The sequence below is a fragment of the Anguilla anguilla genome, chromosome 5 (assembly GCF_013347855.1).
Source record: "Anguilla anguilla isolate fAngAng1 chromosome 5, fAngAng1.pri, whole genome shotgun sequence".
NCBI lineage: Eukaryota > Metazoa > Chordata > Actinopteri > Anguilliformes > Anguillidae > Anguilla > Anguilla anguilla.
In genome coordinates, this window is record NC_049205.1 from 17,543,912 (window position 1) to 17,563,059 (window position 19,148).

A 19,148-nucleotide genomic window follows, 5' to 3' on the forward strand; every position below is an offset into this window, starting at 1 on the left:
GGAGTGAGTCAAGATAACCTCTCATTCTGCTCAGCCATTGTAACACAGGCCCAAATCCTGGGGCTAGAGTGAGCCACATCACCCAGGCCAGATCACCTGGAAAGGGGGCTCTGTCTCCCCGTGGCCGCCTGCTACTGCTGCTGATCCCAGTCTCCGGGCGTGTATGTTAATTTTGAAAATCTCAGAAGTTGATTGGCTCCCTACCGAGTGGCCAGGCTGAATCTCTCTCCTGATTAGCTGTTTGGCTCTCTAGAGTGGCCAGGACACTGAATTAGCTTGAACCCGCTTGTTTCTCAATGAAGGACACTTTAATCCCTCATGGGGAATGTTTTTTTTCTCATTGTTATCATTAATTTTGTCCATCAACTGTGCTTTGCTGCTGGGAAGTGGGTGGTCACTATAGTGACAGAGCTCCTTGGGTGCCGAGAGAGTTTAAGTTCACTATACTTACACCCCCCCCCCCCATCCCCCCCCACTCCCATCCCCCCATATAGTAAAGTTTACTCTCTTTCTCTTTCTTGCTCTATTTCTCCCCTTTCTCTCTCCCTCCATCTCTTTGCTCTGAGCACAAGGATCGAATATGTGTTTGTGTATCGAAAGTGTTGGAAACATTTCTTAGGGGAGCATATTAGTGAATTTGTATGTCTGTGGCTGTATTTGAAACCACATACTGTACAAGTACTAATATACTGATTTGACCAAAATATACTATAAAGTATACAGTATGCAGTAGGTGGCTTTGAATACATGTCTGTGTGACTGTGTGTCTACGGCTATTGTAACTGAGAGTGTGTGCATGTGCATGCACACATGCTCAAACTGTGAAATATATTTGTGCATGCATATGCATGAGGGTGTTGTGTGTGCGTGTGTCCTGTGACAGTGTTTTTGTGTGATTTTTCCTGGAGCTCTTTCCCGGGCGAGCTGTGTCAAATTCTTCTGGAAGACAGAATCAGGAATGGGATTTTTCCCCTTGTGAATTCTTCAATCGTTAGGATTACGCGTGTGTTGTAATCTTAGTTTCAAGGAAAACCTGGGCTGGGTTTAATCTGGCCATTAGTCTGATGAAAATGATAGATGTCTATAGTTTAAGCTGTTTATATGATTGCTATTTCCCTCCTATGTTAAAATGGCGTTCAGTGGGCAGAAACAGGCAGTATTGCGTGTATTGTACATATTTGGATTATGCATTTCATAGGCAATATGAAATAAGAATATTACTCGCCTTTTTATACTTTACACATCTGTGCCACTTACAAAGCAACACTTTCACCATTTTGACTGTAGTTTATATTTACATTTGTGTATAAGCTATTTTGTGAGTGGATAAATTTCAGTATATTTTTGTGGGAGCTATTTTATCCCTCCTATTATGTTGTAGGTCAATCTAAGATATTTAATTTTTTTTGTAAAATCTTAATTTTCTGACTTTGTCTCTTTAGGGGTCATGAACTTAAATGGAGTGCTTTTACCCACAGCTGTATTGTGGAATATCTGTGTATACAAAAACAATATTCAAAGTCATTTTGAGTCAATAGCATTTTTTATGGTCAACAGTATAAAATGCAAAGAAATGCATTTTATTACTGAAAATGGTTACATCAAATTGGTTGAACAGGTATTTGTTCTTTGTGAATGACTGGATGAGGAAAATAAAATGTTATCACTGTTTTTTGGATTATTTGACTGTGTTATGTAGATTTACACTGTGCAGGTTAATTTGACCTGTAACATAATGGATGTAGCAATTTTTCAACATAATACAAGGGCTAGCCCTTGTTGCGATGACAGCGTTGAAGTCTCACTTTGTCTGAAAAATGGTTGGGTCCTCCGTATTACCTAATTACCAACGGCCTTATAGAGAAAATGCCCGCCTTTACACAGCAAGGTATTCAGAGGTGCTGCGGTGCTTTGTGGGTAATGACCTGAAATCCAGATACCAATCTGGCTGTGCATGTCTTCCAGGCTTGGACAACGGAGCCATTTTGGCTCTCACTGTTCCTCATTAACGGTCTCACTTCTGCTCTCTCCAGTTTTTGAGTTCCCCTGGCCATGATTTTTCCAGGGGAAGAAAAACCTGCTCGTGCAATTTGAGACGCCCTTCGGTGGAATCGCTGTCATGCAGAGCTTTCTGTTTTGGCAGATTTTTACTCCCCTCTGTGCAGTGTTAAAAATGAATCAGAATTTTGGCTTCTCATCCTCACAACAATCGTCACTCTAGGAGACATTAACGGGTTCCACTTTAATCCTGGGTAATGATCAGACAGGCTGATCGGCGTGTTGATTTTCTCTGATCCGGCAATGGGTTATTCGAGTGTGTGTGTGCGCGTGAGCGTGTGTGTATGCATGTGCATGCGAGTGGAGTGTGTTTGTTTGTCTGGAATGTCAGGCAGAAAAAAGCAGGGTTCGAGAGAGAGGGCTCGGATTGGCCAATTGGACCGTGAGGGGCCACACCCACCCACCCTGAGAACGATCCCACAGACCACGCTCACATCTCTTTTCATTTAAGAGGGTGAAATGAATCTGGAGTGTGTATCCTAGAACAGCTAGGAGAGGGGAGACTTTCAGAGAAAGGCATCTGAAGTTCCTCTTCTACAGTATGTGTTGGATGTGATCTGCGTGGCTCTGTAGTTCTTGAAACCGCCATGCAGTTTCGGTCCACCCGCCCCTTCCGTGCAACACTTTAAATGTCACCCTGTTATAAGCCACGCCCATTTTCAGCCCGCCACTGAAAGCGGTGCCGTAGCCCAGACCCCGCCCCCCGCCTCTGATTTGCCGTTCGGTTCCCCAGCCTCCGTTCTTCCTAATTAACCTGCATCGCAGTCTGAGCCCCAGGGCCCCCCCCCCCCCCCCCCGCCCCCCCGCCACCGAGCTCCGGGCCCCCAGGGGCCACCGGCAGCGGCCCACACCTGCGACGGCGTCACTTCCACCTGGCTGGGCAGACTGAACCTGCCTAATTGCAGCCCCGAGCCTCCGCAGGACGGCCTCTCTGCCAGGACGCTGATATTGTTTGTTATTCGCCACCTGCGCTAATTTGATTTGTCCTCTCATCGGCTCCCCCCCCGGGGGGGGCGCCGTTCCAGCGCCTCTCTCTGCGTGGCTCTGGGACGTCCCAGAGGAGGCAGCGAGGCGCCACGGAGTCCCCGAGTGGAGCGTTTCCCGCCCCCCCCCCTCCCCAAAAAAAAAACAAGCCACGTATTTTTCCAGTATTTTTTCCTCCGTCTGTGCGGTCCAGGGTGGGGTTTAGCTCTGTGGGCGGGGCCAGGAGTTTTGGGGAATGGATGTATTAGAGATATGTATTTTGGATGTACGTAATTCATTTGTAATACAGGTCGCTCTTGTTTTTCGCTGTAGTATCTATAGTATGTACCTTTGTGGCTCCTGTATAGCAAGCTATGCTTCCACCATTTTGATTGTAGTAATGGATTTTGGCGTCTTCTATGAATTTGGCACTAGCCGTTAGCACGGAGAGCGGAATAAAGGGTGCAGGTTTGTGCCCGAGGGAGGCCTCCCCTCTCCCTCTTGGGCATGCGCTGACAGACAGGAAATGGAGCCACAGTGCCAGCGTGAGCTACTTCCTGTGGGCATGCTTTAACAGTGCAGCAGGGGGTTTCAGAAGCAGCGCTGAGATCTGTGGAATGACACTTATTAGAAGGTGGGGAGAATTTCATAAACAGCCCCTTGCAGAGGGTGGTGGTTGAGGGGGGAGGGGGGAGGGGGGGGAGCACAGCCTTCGGGGGGGTTGGCTAAAAATAAAGCGCATGTGAGAAGCGGGACGCCACAGCATGCACTTTAATAAATGCCAGGTCTCTGCAGACAAGAAGGACCTGCAGGCCTGAGAGAGAGAGAGAGAGAGAGATGGAGTGAGTGAGAGATAGAGAACGCAAGTCAGTGAGTGATAGAGGGGAAGAGTGAGAGACAGGGAGAGGGAGTGTGAGAGAGAGAGAGATAGCAAGAGAGAGAAAATGAGGGAGTGAGAGAGAAAGAGAGAGAGAGGGAGTAAGACAGAAGGTGTGAAAAAACCAGAGGATGATTGAAAAGGAGGAACTGTGGAAAGAAGCAGAGGGAAATGAGAAAAAGATGAAACAGAGGGGGTTTTAAAAGGAGGAATAGAAAGAGTGAGAGGGAGAGGATAACTGCGAGAAAAAGGAAGGAAAAGAGAGAAGGGGGAAGGGAGCAAGGAGTAGCAGCAGAAGGAGAGGGAAAGAGAAAGAAAGAGAAAAGACTAAGGAAAGACCGAGGCTGAAAAAATACCCACCGTCATCAGCAGACCATAAAAAGAAGCTCCGCCCACTTTCATCGCTGAGCTGACACAAGTCCTGTGTCAGAGACGTGGTTTTTTTTATATCATTCATTAAAGCCACACTGTAATCAAGTGATGGCTGGCCTGAATGGGGTTCTTTATTTATCATTTATTATTTATTTTATTATCCCTGCACGTGACTGCAGAGGTTTTTTTCTCCCTCCTCCTCCTTCAGAATCCCCCATCTGGGCCGGCTACCCCACCTCCATCTCCTGTGGGGGGGGGGCAGGGGGGCCCGACCCAGATCCGATCTTCCCGTTATCGTCGCTCTGGGAACGACTCGGAATGCGCCCCGGGCATCACCTATTCACACAGAGGGACCCAGAGCGCCCCTCTGCTTTACCCACTTTATGCATTTAGGTTTTTTATTTTTTATTTTAAACCTAGGGGGTGGGGAGGGGTAGGCAGCGGGGGAGCTGGTAGTTCTGTTGAAACTATGAATTATTTAACGGCTCAAAATAGATTAAGCAAACGTATTAAAAACTGAAATGTTGAATCAGATCTGCGTTTAGTTGTCAGAGGATTTCCGTGTGGTTTGTCATTTTCAGGAGTGGGGGGTGTGGGTGGGGTGGGTGGGGGTGGGTGGGGGTGGGGGTGAGCCAGGGATTCAGGTTCAGCTGAGGTAGGGGCCCTGAACTAAGCTGTCTGCTGAATAAAGGGAAAATTCAGCCCAATATTACGAAATATATCTTACAATAACACAATAATACAAACACCCTGAGCGTAATATATGCAAAGCTCTGCTTTCTAAGATAGCAGACTGGGCGCTCCTGGTGCCATAAAATATGAAAAGTATATGTACATACGTCAGCGTTCAATCCTCTCTGCAACCTTTATCAGTATGATTTCAAAATCAGTCGTCCAAACACGTGCACATCATCTGCCACTTCAGCAATTCTGCATGTTTGATGCTCCCATCTTTCACATTTTTTCTTAAAGCCGAACCTGTGAAGTAATTTCCGTTTCCCTTGCCTCAGGCTCCCATAGTTCCTTGCAAAGCCTTTGTCTAAAATGTCTGTGGGATGCTGGTAAAACACCTGATGGGAATTGTATTACGGTGGCAAATCAGATGACCAGTTTTGTGCAGCATGACAACATTTTTAAAAGGTATTGTTTTTAACTTACAAACATGACTCAGGTTGTGTATTATTATTGGTCTGTGTGCTTGTGAGTGAGAAAAGTGTAGAGATTTCCAGGAACACAGTCAACAGTAATACAGTAATTTCTCTTATCCCGGTCTGAGTCCCATTGCTGTATTTGTGCTCTACCTCCCAACTCCATTACTGCTCAGAGGGTGGGGGGGGGGCAGCCAAAAGGAGAGAGGGGAAGAGGAAAAGATCGGAGGAGAGAAAAGAAAGAGAGTGATGTAAAATGTCTCCCAACACTCTCACGGCCTTTTAAATCTAATTTTGTCCAGAGTGTTGTGTAGCTCTCTGCCAGCCTGAGTGGCAGTGAAGCAAAGAGTTTTGTCTTTCAACTCCTGCCATTTCCTGGAATGCGTGTGTGTGTGTGTTTGGGGTGTGTGTGTGTGTGCATGTGTGTGTGTGTGTGGTGTGTGTGTGTGTGTGTGTGTGTGGTGTGTGTATGTGCGTGTGCGTGTGTGTGTATGGTGTTTGTGTGTGAGTGTGTGCGTGTATGTGTGTGTGTGGTGTTTGTGTGTGCGCGTGTGAATGTGTGTGGTGTTTTTGTTGTGTATATCATAAGTATATCGTAAGTTTCGTTGCGTATATACATGCATGCGTGGTCTTGCTTTGTCCAGTTCTGCCTGGCAACAGGTGTTGTGATGTCAGCAGCTGCAGTAGTGGGGGGTCTTCATGAAGACACTGCCTGGCAATATAGGCGTGGAGACAGGGCGTCCTGTTCTGCTCCCATTTGCACGCCACGCTCACTCTCGGGCAAGGTTTGCCCCAAATACTGCGGACGTGGTCTTCACATTTCTCTTCTTCCCATTATTCATGCTGTTTTCCACTCACTGGAAACAGTCAACCCACTGTTGGCTGTTTCCTTTAAAATACGACTGAGAAGTTCCTTACAAAGAGAATTGAAAGTAGTCCTGTATCTCATGGAGACAGCTAGGGGACCGACGTATGGTCCGGATGGTCATTAGGTGGCATATTAATTGATTCTGCAATGTATATGCTGGTTCTAGTAATAGCAGTGCTTGGTAATGATCACTTCAAAGCTTAAGAGACCTTGGAGGACTTTCATCAGTTTGGCACCTGCATGTGAGAGAGAGAGAGAGAGGGAGAGAGAGAGAGAGAGAGAGAGGAGGGCGGGCAGAGCAGGGCGGGGCAGGGCGTGTCAGCCCATTACCGCCCGCCAAGCGCGAGCGCTCCTCTGATCTGAGCCTTAATGGGCCGCCGGCGATTAGGAGTCCGCTGAAGCGTTCAGCGGGAAAAGCAGAATAACAGGTAAATATTTCATCAGATCAATAATTCAGAAAGAGAGAGAAAGAGGGAGGGAGGGAGGGAGGGAGGGAGGTGGAGAGAGAGACCGACTTAGACCACATTTCACCAACCAAGGGCCTAGTAACCATAGCAACGGGGGAGCAGGCAGTCATGTGACATGAAGAGAGGAAGAAAGGGAGGGAGGGAGGGAGGGAGGGAGAGAGGGAGGAACCTGTGAAGAAGTGACAGAGGAAAAAAGAGGATAATGAAGTGACACGACAGAAGGGCGGCAGGGCAGAAGGATGACTGGGTAGCACCGTTAGTTTGTATTCAGGATTTTTCTTAAATTAAAAAAAGACATTTAAACTCGATAGAGAACATAGACCTGGCCAGAATAAAAAGCAGATACAGTGTGATGACATGGAAAGAAAGAAAGAAAGAAATAGGTGGGGTAAAATAGAGGGGCCATTTAGGGTAGCGAGAGTGAGACTAATCAATTTATGTAATACCTTCTACACCACCTCCAGCCCATAGGGGGCAGACTCGGCAAAAAAACAGATGGCCTTCAGAGAGGGAGGTTGGGGTTCTCCTGTGTAATACTGAGAGAGGCAAATGGAAATGGCAGTTTCTGCTGACACAGACCTGGTCTTCCACCAGCATGATAACCAGAATTAGATCCAGCATCCAACAGCAATAGAATTAGTCTTTCATTTCCTACCTGTAATCCGTCAACGGGTGAGGAGAATGGAAAATAATTTGAGATTAAAAATCTCAATCCAGCAGCGAGGCCAGAAGCCAGTTAGAGCCTCAAGGTTGACATAGAAAGGATGACTCAACAACCGTGTTTCCAATTTGAGTTCCAAGAAACGTACAGAGAATGACTCAAGAATTTTCATTGCGGTATTTAAAAATAAAATGTGAATACAAAGCATGCCATCTCCTGTCATGAACTGGCCTGTTTTGTGACAGTAATTCACAGGATATTTCAAGGATTTTGTGCAGGGGTTGGGGTTGGGGTGGGGGTTGTGGAAGGGACGTGAAAACAGCCTTAAGGTACTCCATTCCAAACACATGCTGTGCTGGAACCACCTAGTATCTAGTGAATTTTCAATTTCTTTACCCTCGTGCTAGCTCCGCCCGCTAGCATTTGTGGCGCTGGCCTACTTGTTACTTACTCCATGTGCTATGAGTCTGCAAACTGTCTTACTGTATTTCATCTGTTAGTCTAGTAAACTAAGGAGATAAACATTTGAGAGGAAACAAACTCAGACTGGCATCACTGATCCCAGCAAACAACCTGATGTAGACACAAGTACACTATTGTGTAGTCTTTTTAAAGAAAGCTTCGGGCCTTGGCTGCAGAGGTAGTACATGTGGTCTTTACAACTTGAACAGATGTCAGCATAACCCCAGCATGTGAGCACCTAGCATCAGTACAGTACCAGAAGCCCTCAGTGTGTGGGGGGATTTTTCTGGACTTTCTTAGAAACTAACGTTAATTTAGACACACATCACTCCAATAGTGTCCAGAGCTAATTGGTATTACCCAGGGAGGAAGTGAGAGAGCAAAAGAATAGATCTGCAATGCCTTCTAAAAACCTTGACAACTGACAGAAAGAGACCCTAATGTCAATTTTTGTGACTGGTTCAGTTCTTGCTTTCTTACAGTAGATTTTTTTCTTAGTTCTGGGATGTTGTGTCCTTGTGGACAATCTATGAATGAATGAAAGAATGAATGAACAGTTGGATGAAATGAAAGAAATATCTATGCTTTCTTAGTCTTTTATTTCCCTTGTCTTCTCTGTACTTAATTCATCCTTTGTGCATTTCAAATCATGTTATGGGCTTTTTAGACTACAAGTCCCAAAGGCCCTTCATCTTTGATGGTCAGAATGTAGGAAATGGCGGATTTTTCCCTGTTGGCCAGCTATTTCAAACATGTGCATTCATGGCACAGCATGGTGCCTGAAGAAGGTCAATGCAAACAGCATGTACTGTGGTGTAAACAAGCTTGAAGTATGGTTCAGTATCTTTTATTAAGAAATCAGATGTCTTGGTGTGGCTATGGAAAGACAGGAAGATCATGCAGTTATAGAGAGTCCAGGAGGCAAGTTAGTTGATCTGACAGTTGTCAATCACTATGCAAGCTACATCAGACCTCCTTCCAGCAAGGTTGCCTTGTCCTGTTTACATCATTTAAGATGTGATTTTGCAGTGGCGTGAATATTTTGTGCTCTTCATTTTAGAATATCTACCTGCTAGTTTTCCATCGTGCAAAAAATGGGTATACAGAATTATATGAACTATGACCTTTTTTATTATCCCCATACTTTTTACCATATATCCACTAAATAAGAACACCCATACCCCATGTGTTGCCTGTGTAGCTGTTGTCACCAGTTTCACACTTTTGCAGTGTGACAGTAAAGTATCCCATAAATTGATCGAAGACAGCTCCATGCTGTGCCTTGTGACCTCAGAGAGGGATTTGTTGGGGGGCAAACTGCTGATATTTTGTGCTGAGGTTTACGCAGAGCACACACACACACACGCACGCAAACACACACACACACACACACACACACACACGTTGCTGAAGAGCTTTTGGGTGACAGCAGGGAGAATTCCAGTTAGAAGGTGTGGCCTTTGTCATTTCGGACCGCAGTAGCGTCGGGAGTGTATCCACTAGCCTAGCCTGACGCCTTTTTTAATGTGTCGCTGTTGCCCTTCACATTCCAGGAAAAAAAACACGTCCTTTTAGGCGTTGATTTCAGAGCAGTTCCAGCGGCTTGTTTCCAGGGAGACAGGCTCCTGGCAGTGAGTGGCACAGCAGATGGGGAAGTGTTCGTGCCACAGAGGATGATGCCGGCCTCTCATAAACACTGATCCTGGATCAGTGTTAACTTATACACTCCCAGCCATAGAGCCGATGTTTAGACTGGTCCTGGGTTAGCACACAGAGTTCATCTTGGCCAGGGAACCCATATCTGGATAAGGTGACATAAAACCCTCCATAGCTGCACTCTTTAGGGAATTGAATATGATGCAGCATATATCATAAATATGTGTACTTTTATGAAAATAGAATGATAAATAGCAAGGAAAGTGATTATTGAATAATTGTAAATAGTTATTTTTTCAGCACAATCGTGTATATTTTCCTAGATAGCTGTTGTAAAGTGTTGCAGTGCTGTATCTTGACACTGTATCTGGACTTTGGTTAGAACAGGAAGTAGTTTGGGACAGGAGACGCATTAGTGTATTTCTATTAGTAATGAATCTCTCATCAGCTTTGTGATGGAGGTCCAGGCAGTGCGAGAGCATTGCTTTCTCCTGTCACAGGGGTTTGATCTCTGAAGAGGGCTTTTAACGCCACAGAAGTGGTCGACCCAGGCATAATCAGTGGCTAAGATGCTATTATATTCTCTTGAGCCACAGACAGTTTCAAACCACCCCTCATTTAGCATGCTTGAGCTAATTAGGGTCAAGTGAGAGCTTTTATTTTTTCCTTCCTTTTTAAATCTTGCTTGAGTAAGAGCTTGGATTTACCAGTCGAATGCCATCCAGAGAGACATTCCAGGGTCTTATGAATGTAGCCATGGCAAAACTAAGCACTGCAACATGTGTTAGGAATGTTGGTGAATCATTCCTAACATACAGTATGTCCAATAGATGCCCAACAGCGCTTTTACCCAGATGACCTGCAAAAAATACAGCCGGCAGGTAAACTAAAAATTATGTCTGAAACTCACGATTCAGCTTACTGCTGGAAATTGGAGTGGTGAGGGGACTGGATGGGTACATTGTGAAATATGTTATTTTAAAAATCCTGACTGTTTGGTGTACCTTTAAAAAAAGAAAGTTCTTCTGTCTGTGTGTGTGTATGTGTGTGTGTATGGGTTGGAAGGGAGTGAAAACACACAGTCTAGCAAGAGTGTGTGTATGCTGGTACGGGGAACGCAAGTTGCTCAGGCTAAAGAACAGTGAGCGAGAAATACATTTCCGTACAGTTGGGTTCTCTTTAAGGAGGGCAAGACAGTCCACCTTCTTTTATAATTTTTGTGCTATTCAGACAGGTAGAAAGCAGGGAGAGTTACAGATTGGGAAGGGACCACAGTGGGGACCAAACCCCCACCCACGCAAGGGAACTGCACAGTATAAGGCTCGAGAGTAGGCTGCCCTACACACTGTACCACACATCTCACTGCAGTTGACTTTCAGTATGTTAGCATGTTTAGTATGTTTATGACTGGTTTAGTATCCTTGTTACATATATAATATATAAAAATAATTAATATTACATTTAAATACTTAACCAACAATTGCCATATTTTATAATTGCCTTTTCCTTGGTGATTATTAACATTTGAGTGCTCCATGGCTTGGCGTTCTTTATTCCCTGCGTATGGTCTGGGGAAGTGGGATTACTGCATGATATGGTTTATCACGATGGGTGTCTGGGTGAGCCAATAGGAACCACACAAGTTAAAAATAGGCTTCTCTATCAGAGTAGATTCATGGCAACATTTAGCCGTGTAGGTTATCTTTAATCCAGTATCGGTTTTTCTTGTCCTGTGGGTGTTACCGTGCCGACGTTGGTCTCGGAGGTAGGGCTGCGCAGTTTCGGCACACCAGTCGGGTTCCAGTTAGACCTCCAGCGTCCCATAGCTAACCGCGCTCCCTCGTCCTGCCCACCCACCCCGGGTGGTTTTCGTGTCCCGTGGGACGCACTGGGAAAATCGGGAGCGGAGCGCCTCATTTGCAATTCAAATGAGACCCCCCTCCCTCCGCCCCCCCCCCCACACACCCCCTTTCCCCGTGTTCTTCTTTTCTGTGAGAGCGAAACCTCCGTGAATGGTTGCTGATTAAGGCTGTTTCTCCCTCCTGCTCTCGCGGGGGCCAAATGGAAGGCCATTGTGCGTCCCGCGGATCTGACGGGAACTCAAAGAGCTAATCATTCGCCGCTCGGCGCAACAATTTAGGCGGGGCACCCTCCCCCCCCCCCCTCCCCCCCACTCCCTCCACGCACAAAAGGCAAAAGGCCCGATGCATTCCAGGGTGCGTCTGCGTATACTGGCAACCCGTGAAGAGGTGCATGCTGGGAGGAGAGGCATTATGTTGGTGTACAGCTCTGTGTCGGGCGGTGCTCTGGGCCTCGGGGGCCTGCAGGCTGCGGTTGGGCTCTGGTTCAGCTCTGATTGCCGCATACTGAAGTACAGGAGCTTAGGCAGGAGGAGGGCACCAGCACTGGTCCTCATGCACAGGGGAGATTGCGTATGTGGGAAGGTGTGGCTCGAGCTACAGAAGGCTGTGATTGGTCTGTGTTGAGAGCACTGCCCATCTCTAGTACCTCCACTCCAATCTCCGATTGAGGCCACACGCCCACTGACTGCTAGGGTTGGGGGGGTTGGGGGCTGTCGTCGGCCAGGAGAAGGTGTGTTGGATTGATGGGGGAACAGGGCGGGGCGGGGTTGTGGGTGGGGTGGGGGTGGGGGTGGGGGTGGAGGGGTGTGGGGAAGGGTGCTGCAGCCCTGATACGCTGAATACATTTGAATATGATCTTCATTAAGTCTGACGCAGTGTGGAAACCAGCGCCTCTCAGACTGTGAGGGGGCGCCTGGGGACATGGGGCTTGTGGGGTGGGGTGGGGGGGGGGGGTTGGATGGGAGGGGGGGCGCCGCCTGGGGTCGCAGGCAGAGTGTGCTGCCCCTCCCGTGTGCAGCGCTCCTCGGGGGGGTTGCTCATCTTGTGGGCCCCCATCCAGCTGCGCTCTGAGCAGGGCTCTGTACTTTAAGGTCAGGCTCAGAGGGAGGAGAGGAGAGGAGAGGAGAGGAGGAGCGGTGGGGAGGAGAAAGGAGGAGGAGGAGGAAAGAGGAGTGAGAGGGGGGAGGAGGGGGCCCCGCTCCGGCTTCCTCCGAGACCCCTGTTTGTTCCGCGAGCTCCTAGCGATGATGTGCGCTAATGGCTCGCCGGCTAATCGCCTCGGCCCCAATCGATAGCGGGTGCTGACCGTCGGGCCCGCCCGCCCGCCCCAAAGCGCTGCATGGTAGCTGGGCGCAGGTCGAGAAGGAGGCGCGGCTCCTCCGTTTTAAGCTCTTGAGCCTCTTGGCAGCAGCTGCGCCCCTGAGTGCCTGGGGGCGGGGGGGGGGGATGGGCTCCTGGCCCCCCCTGTGTGAACGCAGGGCTCTTTATCACCAGGGACAATCAGCGGGGAGTTCGGCTCTGCTCAATGCCCATGACGTCACCGTCCTCAGAGGTCCCTCCCTCCCTCTTTCTCCCTCCCTCCCTCCCTCCCTCTGTCTCTCTTTGTCTCTCTGTTCTCCTGAAGTGGCGTCTTTCACTCTCGGCCTGCCCCATCCGTGCTCGTCGGCCGCGCTCTCTCCTTAGTGCGAGGCATGAGAGTGGTCGCGACTTTCCCGCGACCTCCACGCTGTTCCGGAAGGTTCTGTAACTGGATTAGGGGGAGAGGAGGGACGAGGGGAATATGAGAGAGGGAGAGAGCGAGAGAGCGGGAGGGGAAGCAGAAGAGCACGAGTAGGGAGGAAGAGAAGGAGATATGGGAAGAAGGAGAATCTACCAAAGCCGACATGTAACTTTTCCCTGGGAACTGAACAGGGTGTTGGGCCGGAGATACTGAGGCACGGCAGCTGAAGGTTGGATTCTGACGGTTGTAATGGAGGGACATATGGTTGTGTGCCAGGAGAGGCATGCCTGTGAGCGAGGTAGCTAGCCTGAGCGCCCCAAAGCTAAAGCACAGCTGCGTATTACACCCCAGAATGTGTGAAGAGCCTTCCAGTGGGGTGTCCACTCTGCAAAGCCAAACAATGGTGCGCAGCGCACAATGTAATGTGGAGAGGAGTGGATGTGGAACCAGGTGAGAGAGAGAGGTGGAGAGAGAGAGTGAGGGAGAGAGAGATGGGAAGGGGGGGTGGGTAAGTGGCCATGCCTCTCCCAGCCCTTGCTGTACTCTTGGGTTTGAGACTCCAACACTTATCACTGCGGAGGGATGATCACGGCCATATTGTCCTGTCCTGCCTCCACTCTGCTGCCTAATGAGGTCTGCGTGGAGTGATGGGATGTCTTCTGCTCTGTTTCTCTCTCTCCCTCCCTCCCTCTCTATCTCTATTGCTTTTGCTCCCTCCCTCTCTGGCTGATCTCAGCCCTTTCTCCTTATTCCCTTTTCCATCTTACTTTCCTTCTCCCTGTATTCCTCTGCAATGGCGTCTTTCTGTCCTCTTACCTTTTTGATTACATGTTTTGCTTTTTTATCTGTCTCTCTCTCTCTCTCTCTCTCTGTTCTCTCTCTCTCTCGATTTATGTTCCCCTCGAAATAGTAAGATTCTCTCTGACACTCCAGTCCAACTGTTTGTGTGTGAACAGATTGCAGTGCCCTGCAGCTGTGTGTGTGTGTGTGTGTGTGTCTGTGTGTCTGTGTGTCTGTGTGTGTGCGTGCAAGCACAAGCACTGGTGTAGAGAGCGATCATCATCTGTTACTCCTGGCTAATCACATCCTGGCAGACAGCAGGGGGCGACAGTGAGCAGGTGTGATGTCGCGGCTGGTGACCAGACGCCCAAGGACTCACAGACCCAAGCTGTGAGCCTGGGCGTCACAGCTCCTTCTGACGCCTCCTCTTCTTTCTCTCCCTCTTTCCTGAGTTGTGTTCCTGGCACGGTTGGATCGGGTATTCTAAATTTGGGGAAGAAAAATCTATGATTTGTTTGTATTTCTCACACATACTGAGGAATGCAGCTCTGTCTTTATTGGCTGTTGGTTGCAGTGGGGGTTTGCTCATTTACTTGCTCTCTCTCTCTCTCTCTCTCACTCTTCAATTTCTATTTGATTTATTTGCCTGACAGACACACAATGGTGTTGCCAAAGCCTATGCATATTACAGAAAAGCAAAATAAATAATCTCTTTTCTGCCTCTCTTTCTTTCTTTCTTTCTTTCTGTTTCTCTCTCCTCCCCCTTCCTTTCATCTGAGAGATAGAGAAACAGCCACCCCCCCCCCTCCCCACGCCCAGCTCTTCCCTGTGTCCACCTGTGGGAATGTTGGATAGTGGGAATACCGGAATACGGAGGCTCTGGGACAGGCTCAGCTGCTGTGGGGGGGGGGAGGGGGGGGGGTCAAGGGTTCACAGGTCAGAGGATTAGTGTGTCACTGTCACTTCTGCGGCACCCCGCCTCAGCTGTTGAGATTCTTGAGGAGGTCGCCGTGGTTACACACGAAGGTCAAACAGCAAGGGCATTTCCAGCCTGCGCGCTGGAGCGAATTCGCTGTCCGGCAGGGATGGTGCAGCCAGCAGAAACTGTCCTGGGCAGGCCTCTCGGGACACGCCTGAGCTCAAATGAGCAATGGCGCAACGCGTGCGGGGGCTTGCGAGCGCTACACGGACAGGCTACGCACACGGCGATGTATGTGCGCGTACATGTTTCAGCTTGCGAGGGTTTTTTTTTTCGCGTCACGGCGGCCTTGGAACCCAGACGGCCGGGTCTCAAGAGCCCTCAGGACATTCTCACCTCGCCGTCTCGGGACGGCGCTCGCTGTCGCGCGGACGGGGATGCCGCGAACGCGCCGGCTAAAGAAGCGTTAGCGTGCGCCTGACGACCCTGTGCTCTGATCTGATGGATACCTGAGTGTGAAAGCTATGCTAGCACGCTGATGTGTGCTGTTCTGTGCTGTTCTGTGCTGTGTGAGGCTACGCTCTGAGCAGGGTTGCTGACTTCCCGGCGTGAACCTCACCGCGGCTCTCTCTCTCTCTCCCCCTCCTCTCTCCCATCCAGGCGGACGCTAAGATGGTGTGCGACGTGGTGAGCCGCATGGAGGACACGGAGCCCTACTCCCCCGAGCTCCTCGGCGCCATGATCCGCCTCTGGTCCGACTCCGGCATCCAGGAGTGCTTCAGCCGCGCCCGCGAATACCAGCTCAACGACTCCGCCCAGTAGTGAGTACTGAGCCCCCTGCAGGCCGCGCTGGACAATGCAGCTGGAATGCCAGAGGAGTGGTTTCGGTTGCTCTAGCCGCTGTGTAAATTAGTACTTCAAAGCAGGATGGTGGATCAGTAACTTTTGTGTGTTTGTTTAGTGCGGGCACGTGGGTATTTGCATGTGTTTTTATATATATATATGTGTGTGTGTGTGTGTGTGTGTGTGTGTGTTTGAGTATATGTGTATGGGTGGATTGGTGCTGGCCAGTCTGTCTGGCAGTAGGTGCTGTGTGCTGTCAGCCACTGCTGAGATTCTTGTGTGCTCAAAAAAATCTGCAAGTAGCTCGGCACACATCAAAAAAACAGAACGCAGCAGGCCCCCGTCACCTGTCAAAGCTTTAACCAGGACACGCGCAATATGAACTCATCAATGATTAAACACTCGCTCTCTCTCTCATCTCAAAGCCTGAAATATCCACAAACTTAATGCCCTCAATCCTCAGTTCATATCCAGTCCAGACCAACTGAGTTCACTGTAACTGGCTCGATTACATCAGTCCTACAGTCATCTTTGTACTGATACAGACAGAAGTCCTTACACTCAAAGAGACAGTTGTCCTTACACTAACAGTAGTCTTATTGTCATATATACAGACAGATTTTTCCTCACTCAGACAGTGTGCTCAGCTGTATTCCCCAGCGTCCAGTGCCGCTGTCAGTTTATGTGAGCTGATATTTCCATTTTCATTTCCGTCTAAACACACATTTCGCTTTATATGTAGATGTCGGTGTGAATGTAAATTCTGTTTCATTTGTTTGTTATGGGAAAGAAAGTGTGCTTGTTTTTTAGTATTATTATTTCTTTGTCTTACTGTGGTGGAAGGGCTGAAGGGAATGGGGCTTCTCATGGGGTGGGTTGGGTCACTGTAGGACCATTAAATAAAAGCCAAAGGATAAAAGGGGATTAAAAAATGTTTTTTATGAAAACATAGAGGGAAGCAACAAATATATACCTTAGGGGAGGTGGGGGTGGGGGAAAAAAGCAGGAAAGCACACACAAGCATGTTGTCTCCTGTGAAACATGGTGATGTCATGCTGTCTTATCCAGAAGCGTTCAGTGTGGTGGAAAAGCCATCCAGGTTCAGAAAGTAAAATTCCTCCGTAGTTTTTTGTTCCAGTCAACTGGATTTGCTAATTAGCACAATTCTTCCAGCCAGGAGGTGGAACTAATAGGTGAAATCAGCTGGGTGAGTTCATGGGTGGAAGAAACACATGGCAGGACTTTCTGACCCCTGGACTTTCCATCTCTGCAACCATTGGGCTTGCACAGACATAAAATGGAGGAAGACATTTCATGTGCAGCTTGAACAAGTAGCCTGTGGGCATCTAGTTGGCTAGCAGGGGTTGCTAGAGTGCAATTACATTATGTATTGCCCTGTGGGGGTGTCAGCCACAGTCAGAACTGGCACTGTACAAATTCTGCAGCGAACCATGGAGCTCATCCACACCCCTACCAGGATGAGCCATCCGGCTGCCTGTGAAGAACTTTCCTATTTGTACAGACAGTTTTTTTTTTTTACATCATTTAGTCATTATTTTTTCATCACTCACATGTGCAGTACTTGCCCTGGATAAGTCCTCTGTGATGCATTGTCTTAAGTCAAGTGACCTTTTAGTTTGCAACCAATTTAACACAAAGTGAGCCGGCTGAGATAAAGTGGTTCTGCTGAAGCAATCGAGAGCGGAGTCCATCGTAAGACCCCGGCCCACAAGGCTCTGTGCAGAAAGTCTGCTGTCCTGGCGTTCGGACACTGGAGCCTGGAGTTATTCCTGTCTGAGCCTCATGGTGGAGATGACTGGGCTTCACACTGGAGAAGTAACTGTCCATCACCAAACCCTGTAGTAGCGCTGCCTGTCCCATAACGCAGGCCCATGATGCAGTTGGATCTGCCTCTGTTCTCGTCACATCAAAGCGCCCCACCGTGGAGCAGGTCCATCAATCACTGGGCCCCACGGAGGAGTTAAGCCTCTTCCCTTGGCTGGGCCTTACGGTGCAGTGGCAGTCTCATGCTCGGCTCCAGGCCCTAGGTCCTGTAGGAGGGTCTCAGCAGTTCTGTCTTTGTTTGTCCCCTGGACAGCTTCTCCAGCTGAGATATCGGAGGCTCTCCTCTCCTCTCCACCCCGTTCCCCGCCAGCTCCACCTCCCAACAGCTGGATGGATGGGAGGAACGAGGCAGGGGGAAGGGGGAAGAGGGAGAGAGGGAGGACGGAGGAGAAGGAGAGCGAGAGGGAAGATTTACGCCATCATCACAGGATCTAGCAACACATAACTGTCCTCTCCCGAGGTGGCATCAAACATTGATGATTGGGCGAGTGGAGTGTCCACATGGTAAACCGCCCACTGCAAACTCCTCCCCCTAACAACCCGAGATGATCAGCTACTGGCCACAGTTAACCTTCAGATAACATTAGCAATGATAAACGCTTCAGCAGATGGAGGAAGCGTGAGTGTGATGCCTTATTTCAGTACTATCACAGGTTAGGTGACTCATCTACTCTGCTAAATGCTCACTTTACACACACTTTACTGTAAGGTGAAGTGGCAGCCTTTATGTCCCTGTATATCTTATCTTATATCTTATCAGCAGGAGTTGCTCCTGAAGGAGAATATGATATGAGGCTTACGCTGCAGTCTAGTACTGGGGCGTTTTAAAAATAACAGCTTGGCATTATTTGGCCATTCAGTCGCTCGTAATGGAGGCTTTTGTTGACTACTGATGATATGCTCAATTTTCTCAGCTGATCATTTTTCACAGTTATGAGTTACAGTTTTTTTTAATGCTTTCTCCGCTTTTTCTCCATGATTTCGAATGGCCAATCATGTTCACAGTGAGCCCAGCTCATTGAAACCTCCAGTGTCAGTTTGAGACGACGCAGGTCAAAAACGTTCTGTCCTCCGAAGCACACGATGTCTGCCACAGCTTCTCTTCACGCTGCGGTTGGCTAGCCGGGCCTGCGCTAACATGCACCGGTGGAAGACGCTGTATGCGCAGCTCAACTGTCTGACTTGCGCGTGGCTGTTTGACCGGAGGTGGTCGCTGGTGTGGGTTGAGACGCTGTCATTCCGAAACCCTGAGACGCTCCCCCTGCTGGCCACAGTCAGCGCTGGCGCAGCATAAATTCCTTACAAGACCGTGGGGCCTTTCCTTGCACTGAGACAGCGCCTTAAAAGGATGCGCTACCCGCCAGACCATCATTTTAAAATTTACCAGAGTAGTTTCATAGGTCTCTGCTGGAGGAGAAAATAACCATGCCCTGAAGACTGGAGAGCAAACTGCTGCAGATGGTCCACAGTTTAAACCTGCTCACATGCAAATCTTCCACAAATAAAGCTGGCAGAAATTTGTATTGGCAGTGTCTGTTTGATAATAAACAATTCATCATGCAGAGAGAGAGAGAGAGAGAGAGGGAGAGAGAGACAGAGAGTTGTTGTCATAGTTGTTGTCAGTTATGTACAACATTTATTGATTAA

General features: G+C 48.7%; 1 protein-coding gene across 2 annotated transcripts in view; it reads left to right on the top strand.

The window, feature by feature from the left end:
* The window catches only part of LOC118227067 (guanine nucleotide-binding protein G(o) subunit alpha), a 114,229-nt gene that overhangs the window by 68,325 nt on the left and 26,756 nt on the right, over nucleotides 1–19,148 (top strand). For both annotated transcript variants that reach the window (XM_035417181.1, XM_035417180.1), the window contains exon 4: nucleotides 15,474–15,634. In XM_035417181.1, the coding sequence (XP_035273072.1) occupies nucleotides 15,474–15,634 (161 nt within the window). The remainder of the gene's footprint in view (nucleotides 1–15,473; nucleotides 15,635–19,148) is intronic.